Source organism: Copadichromis virginalis, linkage group LG10 (assembly GCF_057382275.1).
Source record: "Copadichromis virginalis isolate Kocher_CV1m ecotype Utaka linkage group LG10, C_Virginalis_male_GT1.1, whole genome shotgun sequence".
In the NCBI taxonomy this organism is placed as follows: Eukaryota; Metazoa; Chordata; class Actinopteri; order Cichliformes; family Cichlidae; genus Copadichromis; species Copadichromis virginalis.
Window position 1 is genome coordinate 14,838,364 of NC_140627.1, and position 23,200 is coordinate 14,861,563.

At 39.7% G+C, this 23,200-nt stretch overlaps 1 protein-coding gene across 5 annotated transcripts in view; it reads right to left on the bottom strand.

Moving 5' to 3' along the window:
* dlg4a (discs, large homolog 4a (Drosophila)) overlaps positions 1-23,200 on the bottom strand; it is a 60,656-nt gene that overhangs the window by 8,748 nt on the left and 28,708 nt on the right. For 3 of the 5 annotated variants that reach the window (XM_085470092.1, XM_085470091.1, XM_085470089.1), the window contains exons 2-8: positions 18,927-19,088; positions 11,385-11,441; positions 4,263-4,316; positions 3,549-3,599; positions 2,108-2,232; positions 293-462; positions 13-149 (exon numbers count right to left, since the gene is read on the bottom strand). In XM_085470092.1, coding sequence (XP_085326218.1) covers positions 13-149; positions 293-462; positions 2,108-2,232; positions 3,549-3,599; positions 4,263-4,316; positions 11,385-11,441; positions 18,927-19,088 — 756 coding nt within the window. Of the gene's footprint in view, positions 1-12; positions 150-292; positions 463-2,107; positions 2,233-3,548; positions 3,600-4,262; positions 4,317-6,648; positions 6,948-11,384; positions 11,442-18,926; positions 19,089-23,200 lie in introns of those variants that run through there. The other 2 variants (XM_085470090.1, XM_085470093.1) reach the window with 2 other exon arrangements.

The following is a 23,200-nucleotide window of genomic DNA, read 5'->3' on the forward strand; positions in this document are numbered from 1 at the left end:
TGAGTGACTGACCGCTAAGATCTTGTCTCCAATCTGCAGACGCCCATCTTTATGAGCTGCTCCGCCTTCAATGATCTTAGTGACATAGATGCTGTTATCTCCTGGTATGTGCTGGTTCCCCACCCCTCCAGCAATGCTGAAACCTAATCCTGAGAAAAGGGGGAGCAGAGCGTGAGCAAAGGAGGTGCAGGTTAACACAGAGTAGATTTGCTAAATCCAGAGGGCACAGCTTAGCATCCGTAAGCCCACGCAAAAGCCTTGATGCTTTGCACCAGTCCTCGCTTGCACACACCTTTAGGCCCTTTGATGAGCTTGATTTCAGTGACTTTTTCCGCTGCTGGTTTTCTGCGGAGAACGTAGAGGCGGACGATAGCACCTGCCTCCTTAAGAGCCTCCACAGCTTGGCTATGTGTCACCTCCCTCACGTCCACATCATTCACAAATAGGATGCAGTCGTTCACACTAAGAAATGGAGAGAGACAGAGAGAGACTGTGGGCGCGAGAGGAAAAAATACCGCATGAGTTTTTGTTTTGGTGAAGAAGTTTGGGTGTAATCCTCCACCAGACGAGGTCAGGAACAGTCAATCTCCAGCTACAGCCGCGCTGGGGATCCAGTTTCACTGCAGACTTTTTTTTTTTCTCCACTTCTCAGTGACTAAGATTAAAGAGGGTATAATCTCTTGCTCTATTGATTTAGCACCGGGGGAAAGCTGCAGTATAGCTTCTTTGTGTTAACCGCTCATAAAAAATGATGACGACTTGATAGGTAAAGCGAAAGTGACAGCCTGTGTGTATAGGAGAAGCTGATCTTCAGCGATGAAATTGCTATTTTCAGACACACACATTTTTTTCCCCCTCCAGGGCCGTGTTTTCGTGATTCCATTCATGTATTCAAAATGTATTTTATGGCCATGAAAATGATGATGCGTAAATAGGACTGAAATTATTCTTGCAGGCTGCCGGAGCTTTAACCACTGAAATACATCGCTATAGTCAAATCCAAAGGGACCCAATCACAGCTGACATCTTCATGCAAATGATGTTACATCATCCGAGCTGCATATTATCTGCAAGGCTGCATGTAGGAAAGATTTAAAACATTTTTATCATGCAATGTTTTTTTCAGCCTCCACAGAGCATCTGTATATATTTATTGATGCACTGTGTTGATTTGAGCGCAACCTTTATTAAACGTGTATGTGTAGGGGACTAAATATTCCAAATAACCGTCATTTAACTGCAAAAAATAAATAAATCAGTTACTTTGATGGAAGAACCTTTTAACAACCACGTTAAAATAAGCAGATAGTAGCTTAATCAAAGACCAAGGACAAAAAATATACTTGCATTCAAGCAAATATGAGCATTTTCATTAGGTCTTCTTCAAACTCATCATTCCAGATGGAGGTTTATAGGTCAAGTGTAAAGAAGACGATGCGTCTGTGTTAAAGCACAGTCACAGAAATGGATCCTAAGTGTTGTTTTTTTCCCACAGAAAGGCAAACTCTGTACTACATCCTCTTATGAAAGTGGCAAAACATGCATATTATTACATATTCTTGCAACAAGCATGATTAGGATTCCATCTTTTTTCATTTAAATTTAGGCGCGAACAGTTCTTTTCTTCCAAAAAATATGTTGCAGCTTGCCGCTACATGTTTTGTCCATTAAGTGAGAGTGTGGAGATTTATGGCACTAACCTTGACACACAAACCACATTTTAAACTTGCTTTTCCATATCGTTAGTTTAAAGTGCGACCTAATTTGTCATATACAACATATTTAAGCCTTACTTTACTTCTTTTAAACATGGCATCAAAATGCAAAAAGACCTTTAAACATGTCGGGGAAGAAAATACAAACTCTTAGCTAGGCTAAGGCATGCCTTTCTTGAGTTAAACAGACAGATGCTCTTACATGTAGCTCTGAAGCTGAGCAGACTGAACGAGCAACGAGTTATGTACAGTACTGTGTTACATTACTTTGCACTTAAAAAAGAAGACGGGAGGCTTTGCTTAAGCATCCACTTCTCTTGTCTTGGGTTTTGGAATGTATGTGCGTACAGACTGGATTTGTGTTTATTGTAGCTCGCTGTGTGCGCTTTTACCTCAGCCGTCCATCCTGAGCAGCAGCTCCTCCAGGTATGATTTTGGTGATGAAGATGCTGGGGTCATCGCCCACGTGAGGGTTGTCTGTTCCCCCTGCTATGCTAAAGCCCAGGCCTGAGTTACCCTGCAATTCAATGCAAACAAAGCACACAGTTATTCATGTGCAAGACAAAGTTTTCCTGTGACTGCATGCAGTCACAGGAAAATCATACCTGGAGGACCAACCCCCACCCACCCCTGTGGCTTGTCATGTCTTCACAATGTTGTGCTGTGGACATTTATGTGCTTCTTGTGCAGAGGAGTTTTTTTGTTTCCTGTTCTCATGCTGTCCTACCATGGAAGCATAGCATGAGTAGGGGTCTCTTTTTTTCCTCTTGTACTTTCCCCAGTGTAGTGTACATTTCAATGTTTTTTTCTGATTCTACCAATCTCTGACCTGTATCCCCATGTAATGTTTGTGCTATATGTGTAAGGTCGGGGGGGGTCCTATTTCACTGCAGGGCAACCTGCATGTGACGAATAAAGCTTTGATTGATTGATTGATTGAGTCCTGTGAAAAAACAAAAAACACAGCTCTATTGAGCTCTTGCAACAGCATTTTAATAAGGCTGATGTCTGTACTTTGACTGGGACATTAAAATACCCTCTTTTTCTCTTTTCAAGCCATTCTGTTGTAGATTTGCTGCTGTGCTTGGGGTCACTGTTCTGTTTCCTGATCCGTTTGGGCTTTTGCTCACGTTTGACTCTAGATTACTTTAGTAAACAGTGGAGTTTATGTTTGACTCAATGTCATTAAGGTGCCTGGGTCTCATGGCTCTAAAACAAGCCAGTGCTTGACAGTTGGCATGAGGTGTTGGGCGCTGATATGCTGTGTTTGGTTTGGGCCAAAACTTTCCACTTTGGTTTGTTTACATAAAACTTTGCAAACCTTTACAAAGCTGTGTTGCCATGTTCTTTTTACAGAGAAGAGGATTTCTCCTGGCAACTTTTCCAAATATGCCATACTTGTTAAGTCTTTTTATAACTGTACCGTCATCAACCTAACATTTAACTCTTGGATTTTTGGGAATTTCTCTGAGCCTTGCACAGTCTGACTTTGGGAAAATTACCACACTCTGTTATCAACAGACCAGCAAACTGCCAAAACCTGTGCTTTTACTTGTTGAAAATCACTTAATCAAGTGCATTTGATTAGCAGCGCCTTGCTGCTACTTAATTCTCTTTGTCATCTGAAGGTTTCGTGTTTCCATGTCTTTGAATGACGGGAGTGGCATTTATAGATATATCACTCACAGCACTTTTACATTCATGCATCCATAAAAAGCTTGACTTTGACTCGCTCTAACTTTTAATCCCGATGCTGTCCATACGATAAGAATCACAGCGCAACTGGACTGTAAATGTGTAATGAGGTTTAAAAGATCACATCATGACACTCACTCTCTCCAGTGTGATTTCCTCATACTCGATTTCACCTTCTGTCCCATTCACCTGTCAAGAAGACATCAGTTTAAGGGTGGTGTCCCTGTAGACCATTTTTGTCACAACCAGTCAGCTACATTTTATCTCTAGCATTAGTCCCGTGGACCGGATCATCATATGTGCACTATTGACTGCTGCACTGTTCTTTCAGTCCCATTCTTCCTTCTGGATGAACAACTTGGCTCCACGTCAGCTTTACCTTTGCAATTACAGTTCAAGAGGACGAGGAGATTTAAGTAACTTCAGTCTTCAGTGTTTTGGTGTCTGACCTAGAAAACAACTTCTCTTCATGCGGTAGTGGTGCAAAAATGCTGCTGCTGCTGCTGCTCTGTGATTGCAGGCATTTCCACATTCTCTACACAACTCGTGATGATACGGTCACTGCTTTTCCTTACAGATATGACACCATTTCAGAACTCTGAAGCAAATTAAGGAATATTTCTATTCTCCCAAATGTATATCAAACAAAGAAAGCTAATTTAATTAAAATGGAGGAAAAATTCATAACTGTTACCGTGCAGATTAAAACAGTGTGCAAAGCCCTACCTGCAGGGTGGGAAAGGAGTGGAATTGAACTGATAATGTACAATGAATATGAAGGCAGTTAAGTTAGCCATGTGGTTAAGCCTAACGTAATAATACAATAAAGGGAAGATTAAACATAATCCTTACATATGGGGAGCCATCGAGTGTGTCAGTGTTCACGACCACTGGAGGAGTGTTTCCCTGGAGGCAGAGAGAAAGGAAACATTATTAAGAAATAATGGCAGAAATTCAAATGTGAGGCAAGTCTCGGCTGAGCTCTCAGTGTACCCTTGAAACCTGCAGTCGCAGCCAAGACTGATGACCATTTTAGCTGTAAGCTGTGATGACACTGCTCTCACTATGCTTTGGTTATCACTCTGCTAAAGGATGGAGAGCACTGCTCCTAAACCATTTGTTATCATCCGTCCATGATGGACACAGAAATAATTCACGCAGGCCCTTATACTCATGGCCATGGTTTTATTTTTGCTCTAGCTGCTAGTTGAATTACAGAGCTGATGCACTAAGTGGTCATCTCATAGATATTGCGGATATGCCTCCTGCCCATCGTTTCAAAACAAACATCTCAGTATTTCGTACATATGGCAATTTCTGTGGAGAGTCGGAGGATGATGAAGACACGGTAAACTGGTGTAATGACAATGACACACAGCATGATTAGCCCATTTAGTATAATGCCGGCTCGCTTAATGGTCGGCGATTCTGTCCTAAACCATACAGCAGCAAAGCTCACAGAGCCAGATTAAACCACAGCATTTCAACAAGTTATCCATCAGGATTAAAGTGATGTAGAAAATAGCACAAAAAGCAGCAAATCAGTGGGTGGACAGGATTTTTGGCGTGGACGTGGGTTGGATTTACCTGCCAAGAATTTTCTTCCAGCTCACCTGAAGTGTCACAGTTTATCCACGCTCTTTTATTTCACTTCAGTTTCATTCATACAGCACCAGCTCGCCACAGCAGACATCAACACTGTACTCTCGTTCTTTCATCATTCTTTCTGGGATTCACTCACATCTTCAGTCTGTCGCTCTAAAATGCGAATACACTGTTGACCGACTCCCTGTGCAAACGCCATTGTTCATTTTTTTTTTGTTACTGTTCTTTAGCGCACGCTGATTAGCATGGGGAAGACACTGTGCATCCAAAAGTGCTTACAGAAAAGCAAACAGCAGCACAAAATCAGCCTGCTGACCTTCACAGACCTGACAGCTCTGACACACACAAACAGCTACGCGGCCAATCCAAACACATGCGCTTTCAATAAAATGGCTTCATAATCCTAGCCAGTGATCTTTATGGGATGCAAAGGGAAGTTATTTGTTTACACTCTCTAAGACGTTCAAGCTGAGCCAGAGGAAGAAGTGTTATCCGTTTATTCATATTTTCTCTGAAAACAACATCTGGATGTGATACACTGTAGAAATACATTATAGCAGTGCAGCAGCTTTTCAGCAGACTTTTAACAACATGCATTTTGACTGATCACAGCAGGAAATGCAGATAATTTACATTTTGTTTGTAATGGTTCAGTTTCATTAGGCGTTCCATGGCGCAGCAGGAGAAGTGCAGGGGTAACTAATGACATTAATGAAGCCTTTGTTTCACTCTGTGTCCCAGAGCTACCACGCACTATAACAAAATCCTGGCACAGCAAATTATTTCATTAACAACATTATTTATATCTGAGGAGCCAAAAAGTTCAGTGAAGCCTGCTCCTTTTAAACATGCTGGATGTGTGGAATTGCCCGACGACTCGGGCAATTTCACAAAACGTCAGTCCTCCTAAAGAAAAGACACAAATCTCTCTTCTGACGTGTTTCAACTGCTCACTGTCTGATTGCAGCATCGCCTGTGCACGGCTTCATCACGCACGGTAGCCGCATCCAGCGGTGCTACTGAACATTACGTCAAATTCATCCTTATCTGGAGAGAGAAATAATGAGTATAGCTAGCAGAAATCTAAGCCTAGTGCAGGCAATTTCCCTGCAGGGATTTTGACAGAGCTCTCTTTCTGTCTCTCCGCTCTGTCAAGTCTTTCGACATCAGGGCGGTTAGGATTTACAGTGTTTGGCTGCTCTTGCCCACCTATATTTTAACACCACCTATTCAGCCATCCCTGGCATGGCTCTATAGGCAGCACCGCCATCCATCAGCAAACGGACACTAATGCATTTACAATTCAAGCAGGACTTTGCAAATTTGCATCACTACTCACACACGGCCTGAGCAGGACTTGATTAGTATTAGCAGATCTGATTACTCGAGCTCACTGTGATTAAAATGTCTGTTATGAGCTTTAATGGCAGCAATTTGAAAAGTAAAAAAAAATCCCGGTGCCTTTTAAATCACACAATAACACAATGCACATACTTTAAAATATTTAAATAACAAAACACACTAATGTAATATTCTGTGCCGGTGACATTTTCATTAAAATCTGTGCAACTATGCTGAGGTGAAGTCATACAAACAAACAAACATGAAGTAAACATGTTTAAAACATGCCTACCATTTTATGATGCCGACGTTTCTTGCCCTTCCGCACATTGTTGAGGAATCGGCAGCCCATCTTTTTGGCGTACCACACAGACATAAACATTGTGCTTCTGTCCTTAGATGTCAGTCACTGATATTCAATATTACACCCTGTTCAAGTCTTACAACGATATACAGACACACTGAAAGTGTCAAGGTGTTTTTTTAGTGTACCCTCTGCAAGCATCTTCATTCAAATTCACCACAAAGTACCACCAAGGTATTGTTGCCAAGCGAGCCATTAGGTCTAGGCCCTGCCATAACAGTAAGCTTCCACAGTGGATCAATTAAAAGATACCTGTTTCAACTTAAGATATTACACTTGAGCTTTACATTTAACTCAAATCTAATCGAACCCTGCTGGCATGCTCAAGACATGCAACGATTTCATGTCCAGAATCACAGAAAGAGCACAGCTCAGTAATGTTTTCCTCCTGTTGAGTCGGTGCTGAAGATTTCATCCACCAAGGCTGAGGCTGATCACTTGTTGCCAGTAAGTCTTGTTGTTATCTGATACCCGATCATCCACTCTTCGGGAAGCCATCTATCCAGAATAAAAAGAAATAGATCCCTTCATTCTCCATCCTCTCTGGTAGTGGACTACGATAGCCGTGCCTCCCTGCTACTGGTCTGTGCTCAGAGAGAACGCAGTTCACATTTTCTGCTGCTACTGTACTGTACCCCTCCCATCCCTGCTGCTGAGAGAAAGAGGAGCAGGCAGGAAAGTTTGATGGCAATTACTTAGCTGTCTCACTGTATAATGTCTACGCTGGTGATGTGAAAGGCTGAGGAATTATACTTTGACTGAACTTAAGAAGGACAAGTGGCGCAAACTGGCCTCCCTTTTTTCTTAGGGAACACTCGACACTGAAAGGTTTGTGAGTACTGTACCAGTTCTAGTAAAAAGAATGAAGCCTGAACACAGTAGTGACAGCTTGGTTGGAAAAAAATGAAGCTTGCCATGTGACGTTTTTGCCAGACCTGAGCTGTTTTTGAAAGTCTGTATATGTCCGTAAATTAGGGCCCTTCAAAGGAGATTTTTATTTGCGACGTGAGGAGAAGCTGGAGTAATTGCAGGGCAGCGTTTGCACATAATGAACAAATCCTCCTTTTAATTTCATTAAATTTATTTAATTTCAGCTCAATATTTGTGTCTCTTCTGCTCTCTTCGGCTTTCTGCTTCACCATGTTAGCGCTGCTTAAACAGCAAAAACAGCAACAGAGAGTGGCTGGTTTAACATTTGTTTATCTTGGTTTAAGATGCCGATGCCCTCGTGTGACGTCCGCTCACTGTGAATATTGTTTTTTGCAGCTTTACTGCAAACACAAATTATTTTCAAGTTGGGCGATCAGTATAAAACATCATTTTACATAAACTTATCAACAACGTAGCTGCCTGCAAATGCATTTTTGTTTTGTTATGATGAATATAATTGTGTTGAAAATAACATTGAATATAATAATATTCTCTCAAGACATCTCTAAGAACCTTATTGAAGGACCTGTCATCACTATTGACAGCAATACTCTTGACCGAATATGGAGTTGAAGAAAAGAGGAGGGGTTTGTTTGCCATTTTACCTTGAATAATTAAACAGGACGTGAGGTTACTATGAAAGCACACCACCATGTACAGAAAAAAAGGCTTAAATGATCCTTTTTCCAAGCTTGTGCAAGCTCTCTCTTTCAGAAAGACAGATGGATTGGCAGGCGTGGAATATATATGCACAAATGCATGCACGCACACTGAACAGACTTAAGCAAGGACATGCTGAAGGACAAGCTGTCAGCAAACGTTCTCATTCTGTGAAATAAAATCCCTCCATTTACCTATCTAATATTTTCGCCCTTCTGCAAGGCCCTCTCTATCCTTTACTCCGCCATTCAGCACGAACAGCTCTCTCATCCTCTTTCAGCATTTTTTCTCCCCCTCTTTCTCTCTCCCCTCTGCTTCCCAAAGGACCTGAGCTGCGGCTGCTCAGTAATTACACTGAAGCTGCAGGGACGTATTTAAACATTTATTAAAGAAAAATAGGGAGGATGGGAAAATGAAGATGGAAACCAGATACTGACCAGACAAGAATGGAGAAGAGAAAGGGGGAAGGTATAATGGAGAGCTCTTGGGGAATCTCTACAGAAACGTGTAACTGATCCTTGCGTTAAAAACAAACTGTCTTTTTTTTTGTGCAAAGTGTCAGACACGTGTCAGAGGGTTTAACTGCTTTGTCTGAAGAAGGATTTGTCTGATTTGGGCTGCGTACTGCGTCTGTGGTTGGAGACAAGAAAAGTGATATGCATCCTTTTTCATTAGAACTGAAGGAGTATAACAAATGGGTTGGTGGGAGTCTTCAGTAAGCACTTACAGCCTTCTGCTTCTCACTTTCAGCTTGTTAGGTGAAGGATTAATGGCAAAGATAAGCACTGTGTAGAGTTTTTATCTCAACAATTCAAAACTGTCACAATAAAAGTACCTCATACATTATTAAAAAAGCCTTTTTTGTTTTGTTTTTTCATTTTTAGACAGATCTCTGTCTTTAAGGAGAATTATATAAAGAGAAAGAGAACAAAAACAGTGCTTTCAGGGCAGTACATTCAGAATATATCGAATCAGATGACCCTAACCCTTTAAAGCATTATTTTCATATAAACTTGTAATAAGAAAACAAAGAGTGAATTCACTTTCTAAAGAAATCTCCACGTGTTACAGACTGGATACAATGTGACACAAAAAAGCTTTCATTTGCTGTTAGACCGTGAACTTTAAGTAAACCAACAGCAGATAAATAAAAGCAGAGCAGTCAACACATCAGTTTCTATGTTTATGCAGGCTCGAAGAGTCACATCGAGTAAAAGGCGGGAAGATTCATCAGCATGAGCTCAGATCGATATCAAAAGTTCTGCGCAGTGTGAAGAAAAAAAAGATTTCTAATTACATTATCAGATAAGTTTAAAAAAATGGATGTCATTTGAAGCTAAAGCACCTCTTTGCTAAATCATGTACATAACCCAAAGACCTTCTATTACTTGCCAAACCATTGCAGTGCTTCCAGAGACAATCCTACCCATAAATCAATGGGCCCTGGAGTGGTACTGGCAAACCCCACACCATTAGAGCAATAAAGACACAGACTGACGATACCACCTACACATCAATGACAACCACACGGGCATTACATCGGCTGCAAACACGTCCACACACAAAGGCATTGCCGCAATGCATCTTGAAGACAGGACACACTTAACCCGACCGGTGGGGAAAATTGAGTGCATGCATCAACAGAATGCAGTCGTTCTGTGCATGTTTGAAGGAACGCATACAAACACATTTTTCTTACTGATGACTTCATGCTGGAGGCTGCGTGGTCTCCCATATGTTAAACAGTTTAATTCTAAGCATGTGTTATTAATTGCGTTGTGTTCAAAGTCAGGGCAGGCCCACAAAGACAAAGAATGACGTATAGTTTACAAGAGTAACTACTTGTTCGAGAGACACGGAGAGACTGAAAGCCAAACTCCACTTATTTCAATGATCCTGTCTTTTTGCTTTTAAAGTAATTATGTAGCAGCTCATTTCTAATGTTCAGATTTTCGACTAATAAAAACACAATATAATATTGTGTGTCTTTTGTTCTGTCTTCCTCCCCTCACCCCAAATTGGCCAGATGGCAGCCTCTGACCCTGTTTCGGCCATATGTTTCTTCCTGTTCGAAGGAAGTTTTTCCTTCCCACCTTTCCCAAACCACTTACTTAAAAGGGGTCAAAGGGGCTCTTCGATTGTTGGGCTTTTCTCTTGGTTACCTTACAGTCTAAAGCACCACGAGGCGACTGCTGTTATGATTTTTGTGCTACATAAATAAAATGTAATTAAATTGAGTATCCTAATAAAAGGTTAGGAAGGAACAAACTTCTCAGTGGTGATAGATACATTTCTGGACCACTATAAGCACGTTTCGCCTTGCAACTGCGAGCAACACATTGAGCAAGATGCAAATGCAACCTCTCTCAAACCTCACAAAAATGCTTTATAGAGGAAGCAGGACAGCCAGCTTTTCAAGGTTATGAAAGTTGAGTGTGCACGGTCTAACACTGACACCTACAGGTTTCAGTCTCCCCTTGCAAATCTCTGCTTGTCTCTGTCTGTCCATATCCATGCCACAAAGGTTTAGCAATGTAGCACTAAAGGTTTAGCAGCGACATACATCAGGACTTTACATATGTGTCTTGACCACAAAGATAGTTTTCTCATTGTGTTACATGTTTTAGGATTGTTGGGAAATATGAACTTCTACATGCACAAAAATGCTATGGTAGATTATGTGTTGTTTAATTAGAACATAGGAACTGAAACATGCACGTAACGACAGATCTGAGTCTTGTGGTGTGATTGAATTTTCAACATTTGAAAAACTATTTTAGTGATTTCTGTGATTTTAGTCCCAAAAATAGCCACTGAGTACGAGCAGAACAAATCTGTTAGACAAAGGAGATTTGAATGACAGTGAGCATGAAGCCGCTGATATGATCAGAAACAGATGACCTCATACTCTGGCAGTACAGATAAAATGGCGATGAATGGGCAGCTGTCTCTCTGCAATCAGACAGCCAGCCAAAGACACGGAACAAAGATAAAAATCACACTGATTATGATGACTGATGATGATACTGGTAACTTTCACGTTGATGGACCAGCACGGATTGCTGTGCTCTTACCAGTGTGGAAACAGCGGAGGTGTACATTGGAGTGTGTCCCGTAGACATCAACACAGGCTGCAAAACAACAGAAGGAGAGGGTAATTGTGCAGGCCTTGTACATCGGCACAGGGAAGAACAGCGGGTACCGCTCAGTCTTTTCTCTTGTGGCGATTGATTTTGCATATTTCTAAGAAATCCTGAAAGCAGGCCTTGAATGCGACAGTTAAAGGGCCCACACTGTAACATACTGTACTACAGTGTTGAAAGTAAAATACTTGTTATATGCAAAATCTTAAAAACAGTGTACCACACAGACAGCACATCGAGAAACATTGATTAAAAATTGTATACTGATCATTTATACAAGCACCAGCCCTGAAGATGGATTAATGCAGAACAGCGATCAAACAATCAAACTAAGCAGAATACACAGTGACACAGACGGACTGTCTCTACTACTCACTGATAGCTTATATATGAGAGAGTAAAAAACACTCAGGTACATACAACCATTAAGAAACAGTGGGATTGTCAGTGCTTGTTAAAGCAGAATTGATTACTCTGCACAGCTGAAGTTTTAAACAATCCACCATGTGCCCATGAATTTTACAAACAGCAACACTGCAGCATTTTCACATGTCAGGAGACCCGTTTCCTCCCACTGGAAAAGTTTTATATTACAACAAAGCATGTAATTAAAGTATGAATGTTAGGACAGCTGCATTTGCTGATCCAGCACAGCACTTCATTCAGTTGATTCATGCCGATTCCTCCTGTTATTAACAGACACTACCTGTCTTTCTTAATATAGACACTGCTTTCTATTCAGTGCTTCACTGGAAATATTTTGGCTTGCTAAATGGCAAATCAGGAGTCATATCAAAGCTGAAGAGTATGAAAAAATGCAATGAGTCAATGTTTCTGCTGCCACGCAGTCTCAAGCATGTGAGATGGCTGCAGGAGGGGTTAGGTAGTGTGGAGAAGGTTTTTAAAGATGGGAAAGTAAAACTTGGGCAATGTTATTCACTCGCTGGACCCACATCCTCTCTGTAAACGAGAATGAACAGCTTGTATAACTGGGGGAATATATATAGATGAGAACCGGGAGGAGCGTGTTTGGAGGCGTAGTCCCGCTCCTGAAATTCAGATACTTTATCTCCAATTGATGAAGGCCAGGGTTTCCAGTGTTGTTCAAAAAGTAACAAACCAGTTCACAAGAGCCCTCGGGGGTACTGTGTGAGGACACAGTACAAGCAAATGGAGCAACACAGTGCAGATAAACATCATGCATCATCATCATCATAGTTATCCTGAAATTGACCATTATTGTCTTTAAATCTTCATCAAAATCACAATTAACAACAAAAAATCAATTACCTGTAAGCCATATGTAATAATTATTAAATATCTTTATCAGGCCTGTATTAATATTTGCATGTGACTCATAATATCGCAGAAATCTGATCACAATATGATTTTTACTCGTCTAACTCTGAGTGGGACAAACATAAGGGTCGCCACATGTTCATGCATCCAGCCAGCCTAGGACGGAGTTACGTTCTTGTATTTGTTTTTATAGCTATTCAAGGATGCACACGCAAAGCTCCCAGAGCGTGATGTGAACAATTCACTTTGAACTAAGTTAAGGCAGACCTTTGTACTTCATCATGCATTCAGCTCTCCCTGAAGAGAAACACAAAACTTCATAAATAATAGCAGTATTCCAAAAATAGAAATAGGGCCAATCCTGATTCAAAAAAGCACCACTGCAAACAACATCAACATGCTCTCTTTCAAATGTTAGGAAAAATATCCTCAAGACAGAATTTCACTGCAGTGTAGGTGTCTTAATAACAGTGTTATTGCTGCTAATGCAATTTAGTGGTTTATAAACTGCTCTCTGTGTCACACAAGTTTTGATGCAGTGAACATACTGAGCACCAGAAATGTCTTTGGGCAAAATGGGGAGACTGTAGAAAATCTATTTTAGGAGACTTTTAGAGACATGGGACACTCACAATGCAAAACCTCATTATGGTTTTAGTTTATATTGCAAAACCCTTGTATTTTACACCAAGTATTACCCACTGTACTTAATATCACATTGAGGGATGATATCAAGGAAATGCTTTCACAGCCTGCACTTTAATATTTGCTAAATTGGTTTTAGAATTCTAAAAACTCATTGCCTCAAAAATGATGCAACTTTCACTTAAAAGTGGTGAGCAGTACAGTTCCAGCTTGGTTATAGTGACTGTGTCATACTTTTTAAAGTTTAAACCATGACATAATTGACAGAGAATTGAATGAAAAAAAAAGTTTATTGAACGTTCTGACATATTCTTTTTTATATATATAATTATATGTTATTTTGCATATATAACATTTAAAGTGCATCATATTTTGCAACATATTTATTTAGGTTTAAAAAAATTATTTAGGTTCTTTGGGGAGATAAAAACACACACTGATGTTGTAGAAATATTAAAAATTAAAGGAGGCCATGCCCAAACCCAAGTATTGTTTGTGATTTTAGTCTGTTGTTAGGTGGTTACTAGGCAGCGTGACAACAAAATAATGTACCGAGAATTTAAGTTTTGAGGAACTAAAGCAGATGTTGCTGTTGCTGTTATGAATTGAAAATGTATTGATGCTGTAATGATTTCATAAATTAAATACATTTGTGCATAAATACTAAAAATGGGTCATTTTAGCTTGTTGCTAGGTAGTTGCTAGGTAACGTGATGACATATCTGATATAGATAAGAATCTTCAGGGCCTTTAAAATATGCCATGTTTTTTTGTTTTTTTTTGCTCAACTCCTGATTGTGTAGGATGGGCAAACAATTTCTTGTATTATAATAGGATTTTATGAATAAATTCAATAAATTCAATTCAATAAATTCTGAAAATTAATTTAAAAAATGTTATAGAAGAAAATATTTTATTTAGAAAGACAGAAAACGAATGAAATTTAACAGTGGTTACATTACATGTTGAAGACAGATTTCACTTTTTCCTGCATCTCCGTGTGCCATAGACTACACACTGCACTTAAACAGCAATACTGCTTTTATTAACATTTGAAAAACAACCTTAAAGAGGACCAGTGACTGGCCATTAATCACTACAGGAGTTGCAATAGTGGTGGCCTGTTGACTTTACACTTCTCTTGCCCACACACACTGGAAACGACATTACATTTCAACAAGAATCAAAATCTAAACACGTAACAGAAAAAATATCACAGCACTCTAAATTAAAGCTTCAGCAGCCCTGTAGGTCTCTGTGCTTGGCAGTTTAGAAGTATTATGTACAACTACTCTCCTCACATTACAGGCAAAAAGGTAGATAATGTTAAATAAGTAAGTATATTTTAAACTTATGCTAGCTAACAAATTAAGTTATAGGCAATTAAAGGCAATTAAAAACTGATTACATTTGTACTATAATGTCAAACTACTATTAATTTAAGATACATGTGGTCTAATGGTGTCAGACAAAACACAAAAACCAAGCAGGAATTTTATTTAAACAATTATAACACCTATCTACACACCAAAGTAAATTAAAAATTCAGTGTTATTAATTTGAATTAATATGTAATTCTATGCAATTTTATAAATTTCCCCTTGAAAATCAATACATTTACATTTCTGGAAAATAATTAGATAAGGGCTTACATGTGCATTAGAAGCATGCTTTATAAATTTTATGAAGCCAATTAAGAGTACAAAGTCATGGTATGCTGCACAAACTGAAGTCCACCAATAAAATGCTTTAGCAGTCAAAATAATAAAGAGTCAAGACTCGTAAGGATGATACAGTGTAGCAGAGTCAGTCACTGTTTGAGGAGAAATACAAATAACAGAAGAAAAGCAGAAATTATTTCATATTTCTGATGCCAATTTCCTGATTCTCCACACTGTTTCTGCATGCCAGCCTCAACACAATTAGTTTTCTAATGAAAGTGCACATCTAATGAAACAGTTCACAGAAAAAGTTATATACTAAGTGCCATTTTATTAGTGGAGACCTCTTCAGCTGCTCATTAATGCCAGTATCTAATACCTAATAGCTTATATGCAAATATTAGCCAATGATGTGGCAGCAACTCTGTACATGTGGACACTTTGACAGGATCGAGAATTGCAATGAAAAGCAGGGATCCATCCTGCCTTGAATAATGGTTCACACTGCTGGGTGGGGGGACATGAAAGTGACTTTACTCAAATGGCCTCCACCTTCATCAGATCACAATCCTGTAAAGCACCTTTAGGATGCGTTGGAACAGGAAACTGCATTGTGGATGCGCAGCTGACAAATATGCTGCAATGTCATGATGCCAGTATGATGTCAATATGGGTCGAAAATCTCTGATGAATGTTTCCATATTGAATCTATGACGTGAAGAATTAAGGCAGTTCTGAAAGCAGAAGGAGTCATGCATGGTGTACCTAATACAGTGGCCAGTCTCCATGCTCACGATAAAAGAGGGACCTACTGATATTCATATAAAATACTCTTCAGTGTAATGGGATACAATAAGTAAATCGGGCAATTTGCCAGTTTGAAACATATATTAAAAAAAACCTCACAGACGTTATCATTATTAGATCATAAATAATATTTCCTGTATGATAACTCATATATACTGAAAAAAATACCACAAGCCTCAAAGGACTGACTGAATGAGTCATGTAATGGACCTGAACCACTGGAGGGCACGCATTACATTTTTTATTTGACTTAATAAACCTCATACTGGTGGGTTTTTAGAGAATGGAGTAACTCTCCTGCCACATTACCATAATAAATGGTGCACCCATCAACTATGAATAATTACTGATCCCTTGGCATGTGCTGGATAGCAAACTCAACTGGGAGCACAGGGATTCAAAGTAACAAAAAAAAAGAGAGCTTGTCTGTCCTTTGTAAAAGCTAATAATGCGACACGTTTACACGTCATCTTGTTTTTAAATATATATTTTAACTGTCACAACACATCACCCCCTTAAACATCTACAAAAAATGGTTTAACAGAGAAAAACATGTCATCTTTTTGTTGTCAGTCTTGAACAACCTCACGGGTAAAGCCTCAAAAGCAGGGACGTCAAAGTCATGTTACATCGTCGGACACATACAGCCCACTGTGATCTTCAGCTGTCCGGACCAATGAAACTACGTGATAAATGTCTAAAATTACAAAAGCTATGGTAGTTCATTGTCCAGACTGAATTTAATATATTTAATAATAATAATAATCATAATAATAATAATAATGATAATCAGAATAATCGGTCTAGTATAAATGGTAATGGTGTTGAAAGCTGTAAAATGTAATTAAAAGTTAAGTTCTTTAGGTTTTCCAAAGCTGCGCATTGTGACACCCGAACTTTAGAGTAAGAGTCACAGACTTATAGACAAAGTTACCACAACCAAAATATATGTATATTATATATTACAACCACTTTCTTGTTTGTGCCCATCAACGAGCAACCTCAAAAGCCAAAATGAAATCTAGAACTGTAGTTCCTCTTGTGGCCACTTGAGGTTGGCTTCAAAAGAGAGCCGATCCCTAATAGACTCTCATGTTAAAATACCCAAATTTAGGCCGACATATACATGATTACATCTTGGCATAAAACGGTTTGCTCTCATTATTTTCTACCTCATTATAGTTGTACAGGCAATTGATTTTTATATAATTTACTCCTTAAAATCACACAAAGGCTTAAATTTAGGCATAATTAAGGTAGTGCTGCTTTGATATGTTGTTGTTAAGCCTGTACCAAAGTCACAAGTTTCCTATTGTAACAAATTATGGAAGCAAATATCTACCCAAGCTTAGCTCTTAACTCCCCTGCTCTTCCCTCTAGTCTAAATATGTTCATGTCCGGTTAAAAGAACAATACCAAGATGATGAGAGCTAAAATAACAAACATGGGTTTTTACACCTTCTTCACTACTCCTAGATGTTATTACCCTGTGTTATTCCTGCAGTATACAGTCTTATACCCATTTAAAATCTCTATCTGGACAAGTTTTTGTGCATTGTACCGAGTAAGGAACTTTTTCTAGTGTCTTGTACGACTTGACCTAACTCTCCAAAGCTACGGCGGTGGTTTTTAATTTGGCAGTGTTCCCATACAGAGCACCCTCCTCACAGCATCCTCAAGGAGAAATCTCCATGGCCACCAGAGCTCATGCTGAACATACAGCTGTATATTTTAAACAGCAGCAGACAACAATAACTCAGCCTCTCCATTGTATTCCCTGGTGAGAAACTGATAACCCCTCCCTCCTCAAAGAACCCCCATCAAACTAAATAAATGCAGGCACTCTTAAGTTTTAATAGCAAGGGATGCTGTTAAATAACGCATGTGGGCATAGGAGACAGATCATTATTAAGTGGCCATTATAGCCTACACCTTTACATTTGTAGCTACACTAGGTATTTGCTAATGCACTCCTAGCAAAGCGCTCATATTCCTACTGATGTCAGCTGTATCGTTTGACTGTGTGACCGGCATCTCCTGTGCTGTTGGTGTCATTGCCCCCTTCTTTGTCATGAAGCTCTCAAAGACATTAAATACTGTATTGCAAAAAAGAATCGTAAGCATTTCCTTATTCTATACATTTGATTCTGTACCTGCAACTCCATCCGCCAGTCAAGCTATCTGCTGCCACCAAACTCAGAATGAGAGATTTTATTTCAATTTGTTGGATTTTTTTTTTGCTGCTGTCACACGGTATCATTTATTAAACCAAACCTATATCTGAATGCATTCTTTAATGTCTCAAGTGTTCGCATTACTACCTTAAAACTCTTAAATGCATCCTGCACATTGATTTTGAAGCTGTGCAAATTCATGTAAGTGCAAAATTGATCTGACCATTTAAGGTGCCAGGGGCCGTATCTATTCCCCATAAATGTATTACATTCCCATTACCATACTTAAGTTGACCATGATTCCAAAAAAGACAACACGACATCTTAAGAAAACCTATAATAGATAGATAGTGTGCGTGTTTGTGTGTGTTTGAATTAGAAATCTAATAATCAGTGATATATACTGTTTTTTTCTTAGGGGGGTGTTAAACAATCTTCTTTAATAATAACAGCAATTTTCAAGCGTCTTCATCAAATATTATGAATTATAAATACAATTATCCGCTTCCACAGAACATACATTTAGCATAATTAGCACGTGTGTAATTAGGGTTTTTGAGCTGCACTGCAGGAAAAAAATAAATCTCTGATGCACTCAGATCGCAAAGTGGCTCACATGAAGTCATGTAAATGTGAAGTCAGAGTTATCTCACTGATGTTGCATTGAATATTCAGCACTGCAGTACATATATAATTGGCTGTGGAACGATGATGTGTGAAGCTCTCTGCAATATGCTCTCGAGCAAGGGTGTGCTTATTTTGGCACCGTGGGCTAACGGCGTCGTTCCTAAGTGTTGACAGCTGAGTGCTTTGTGCTGTTGTAATAGTGTTGTGTATTGATTACCAATGCACATAAGCGAGTGTGTTTTGGAACGTGCGTATCCTACCTTGACAGGTGAGATATGCGTGTGTGGTGTGTAGCCATGGATCGCCTCCATGGCGGCGAGGTTTTTGTCACTCATATGAAGCATCTCTGCACTTTTCCCTTGAGCCAGATGTGCTGGACTGTGCTCCAAGGGGGGCGTCTCCTCATCCTGGTACCTGTACTTCTGCAGACACACACAGATACAGGCGAGGGTATTAGTCTCGCCAGGTCTTATGTAAAAGGAGCTCGATAACAGGTAAATCACAAACAGAATTTACCGCCACCTTTCGCTGGTTTCTGATCTTCTTACACATTATTATGTAAAAGACAGTCTACCTGTACAAAGAGCAGAGCACAGTATTTCTACTAAAGAGGGATTTTTAGCTAAAAGCGGACAATCTATATGCAAATCTAGTTTATCACATAACATGTGTGACGCCCACAAGCGCAAATTGGACAAACGGAGGCCTCAAAATGTTTCCATTGTGCGTTGAGCAAAGCTAACGTCCTCCACAGCCACATGGAGCAACTGGAGCCGTGACTCATAGCGGCTCTGAAGTAGCCGATCATGCGGCTTCTTCCTAGTAACCTCACTCCCCTACCGATATCCCACACCTGGGCAGCCTGCCAGCAGCCCACTGTTTTAGCCACACATGGTAGGTTTCATTTTAGGCGTGATGACACAAAATCTGCACGCAGCAATTTTCCATCACAAGCACACGAGAACGTGGGCAGCATCACAGTGGATATCTGCTCGTCCTGCGGGTTAGAGCTCGCGGTTTCTGCATATCTGTACGCTGCTCCTGAAGCCTCGAAGGCTCACAGTGTACTACCGTGCTGCACTGCAGATGTGAAGCGGCCGATCTGAAAAATGGAAACATTTGGTGGGTCCTTCAGAATTTTGGCTGGTGGCCCGATTGCCAACCCTGCCACTATCCCCTTTCTCATTTATATATATATATATTTATTTATGTTTTGGAGGCAGACTGGAGAGAGAGGTGCATCACTGAGCTCTGTCTCAGACAGGCTGCCTAGCAACCAGAGCAGAGCAGAGATTGCAGTGCCACAGTTGGGGCTGCCAGCATCGGTCCTGGATCACATTACACTGAGACAGCAAGAAAGAGAGGGAGTGAAATAGAGATGAGGATAGAAGAGAAAGTGAGGGGGATGGGTGAAAATGGGAAAAAAAGAAAGAAAAGCGAGCCCATCAACAGAAAACAGCAGCATGAAGGCAGGAAAGAAATGACTCGTTGTTGTTGCATAATTACAGGTTAATAAGCTGGAAGCCCTTTTTTTCTGTGCAAAGCGCTGAGTCTGATATTACTGCACTGTTGTATACATAGATTAACTATTATGTAACTGCATACCACCAACTACCTGCACACTGTAAGAGAACAGATTCAATTAAGTATGTGGCTCAACTGGGAGATATGGTCCATAATAAGATGCAAAATATTTCTCTGTTTTTAAAACTCATCCCAAGCAATATTACAATATTAAACTTGCATGCAAAAACATAAAAAGAAAATACAACCCAGTAAAATATTATTATTATTTAGGTAATTGGATACTTTTAGCAGCTGTTAAATTAATATATCTTATTTTTTAAAAGAAGAAATGTCATGACGACGTAGCTATGATTAATGTAGCCTAGTTCTATGGAGCTACTGTGCTGCTGTCTATACTCACATATAGACAGCAGCATGTTTTTTAATGAAGCTGAATTCCCAGTAAAGCTGTTCTGATTTCCACTTTTTTTCGTGTTTCTGTTGTTAGAAAACGGAGCAAGTATGAAATATGAAACAACACGTGAACTGGCAGCCAGTTAAAAAGCCGTCTTCAAGCAGCACCTCTGCACTGCTGAAATCCTCGTTTTTTTTTTCATCTGCCACCCTGACCACGACACTGTCTGACAAAAACACACAATTCAAGTCGCTGTTGCCACAGAGCAGAAGTAGAGAGAGCCGTATCTGTGGCAAGACATCACACTTTCTGGGCAATACTGGAGGCTCTCTTCTGCAGAAAGTAGCTAAGGTGCTTCTAATAACATCTGGGTCATGGTCATAACAAACAAATTAAGGCTGAGCCTCAAATACAGGCCAGGGGGAAACCAATCCCTTCCTGTTGTTACTGCATGTGCAATCCATCACTTACAATGTTTCTGTAAGAATTATGCACTTGGTTTAAGAATTTAAGTTCTGGTTCCAAATGATCGGTCTATGTGTTTAGGGAGATAACTGAGTGAAATTATTGATTTCAATAACCCACAGCTGCTCCAAATCTATAAATTCTAAAGCCACCTCTCTGCTTCAATTCCTGTCTCTTTAAATGCAGAATATACAGCAGAGCATCCTTGATATAAAAAAATACGCCATAACTTGCTCATATTTTGTGTATGTACTGAATTTTCAACAATTTGTAAAACCCGGAGGCAAACTATTATTACGTTTCTGTAATAACTGTAATAAAATCTGCTCTCATAAGAAGGTTTGCCGGGCGTGAAACCTTTTGTACTGTAAGCTTAGAAAGGTGCACTATAACGATTCTGCTACAGGCTTGCCACTAATATAAGCCTACTTCAAAAAAACGAAGGCAGTTGACTTAAATGGAGGCACTGGTAACTTATTATTATCTACTTATTTTTATGTGCATGAGAGCGAAGGAATCGTGGGAGAGAGCCCGAGAAGCAAAACAGCAAAGCTTGTGTCATGCTGGCAGCTTAAAAAAATATGACAGTTTGTACCAAGCATTCCCAATACATTTACTACATCCCATGTAGAACAAATCAAAATATACTGACTATATTTGATCTATTTCCCTAGTCCTAATTGTGGTTAATTAAGTATTCTTAACTCCAACTGTATCAGTAAAGTCTTTTCGTCAAATAATATAAACCACTGATTTAAACCCTGGAAAGACAAGTATATTACATGAATCACCGCTCAGAGTAGCCCTGAGCTCTCTGGTCTTCACTTCCTCCCCCTTTCCTGCATGACCAGCCTTCACGCTGCCATGTTGCCTTCTGTCCCACTGGTGGGGGATGTGACATTAAACTCAAAGATATGTTACACAGTGTCCTTCTGGAGAGAGGTTTGGAGCATTTTTCTCTGACAAGCACACTGTGTGATTGTTAAAAATGACACAGGATTTGTTTATTTGGAAGAGGGGGAAGACAAATGATTGATTTGAACACTATGAATGATTTTGAAGCTGACTGAGCCTTGGTAAACATTTTAACAAAGCCAGCATGACTGAGGGGCGGGCGGCAGAGGGATTCTCAACAGCCACGGATCATCAAAGTTCTCCTATCCTTTCGGTTTTCCAGCTAGGTAAAGAGCCATCACTGAATTCACCTGTTATGCATATCACTACTGATTGGATGGTTTAATAACTAAAAGTACAAAGACAATAAAATTCTCCCTTTTTTTGTTGTGCGTTCCATCATTTACACTGTTTCTGTGAAAATTATGCACCTGTTTTTTGGTGTTAATATTGTAGCTCCTTCTGAACCATGTTACTGATATGTACATATGAACATTTTATTTATTTATTAATAAAAATGCTTAATATTTTTTTATCGAGATTGAGAGAATGAATGAGCCCCTGCACCATCAGATATAATTGGCTTTTCCACACTTAGGCAGTGTGAGAGGAGGGCAGCTGTTTTTGGTTATTTGTTTGTTAGGGTTCAACAAGAACAGCTTGGAAAGTCCTAAAAGAAAAAAAAAGAAAACGATTTCCACTCCGAAGCAGAAATCCCAGAATTTTATGTGTTTTTTTTCTTTGGTAATTCAGGTTTTGGGTTATTTGTTGTGCAAAAAAGCATTGTGACGGTGTCATTAATGCTATTTTCAATGAAGAATAAATTCATTTGTCATCTCACAATTCAGAGGTTTGAAGGCGGCCATTATCAGCAAACAGTATAAAAAAAATAAACAAGTAATTAGCTAAGCCCACATCTGACACACATATAACTGCACCCGACCTTTTTGGATGCCCAGAGCATCAACATTGCCTGATAACAAAACAACCACGCACAGCTCGGTAGCGAAATGGTCATTTTCTAAATAATAGAGCATATCTCTGTCTGAGCCAGTCAAGCCAATCCAGTCTAAACTGGTTCTAGGTGCAGCTCCTCGGTTTGTCAACCGGCTGAAACAAGCTATTTCAGCTCCACTCACTTTAAAGTCACTCTGAAGGCAGCCTGCTTTTTTCTGATTGGCTGCCCCTCATAAATCAAAAGTTTGATGGCAGGTGGGTGGGGCTTTAGCTTGCACAACAACCATATTCGGGATA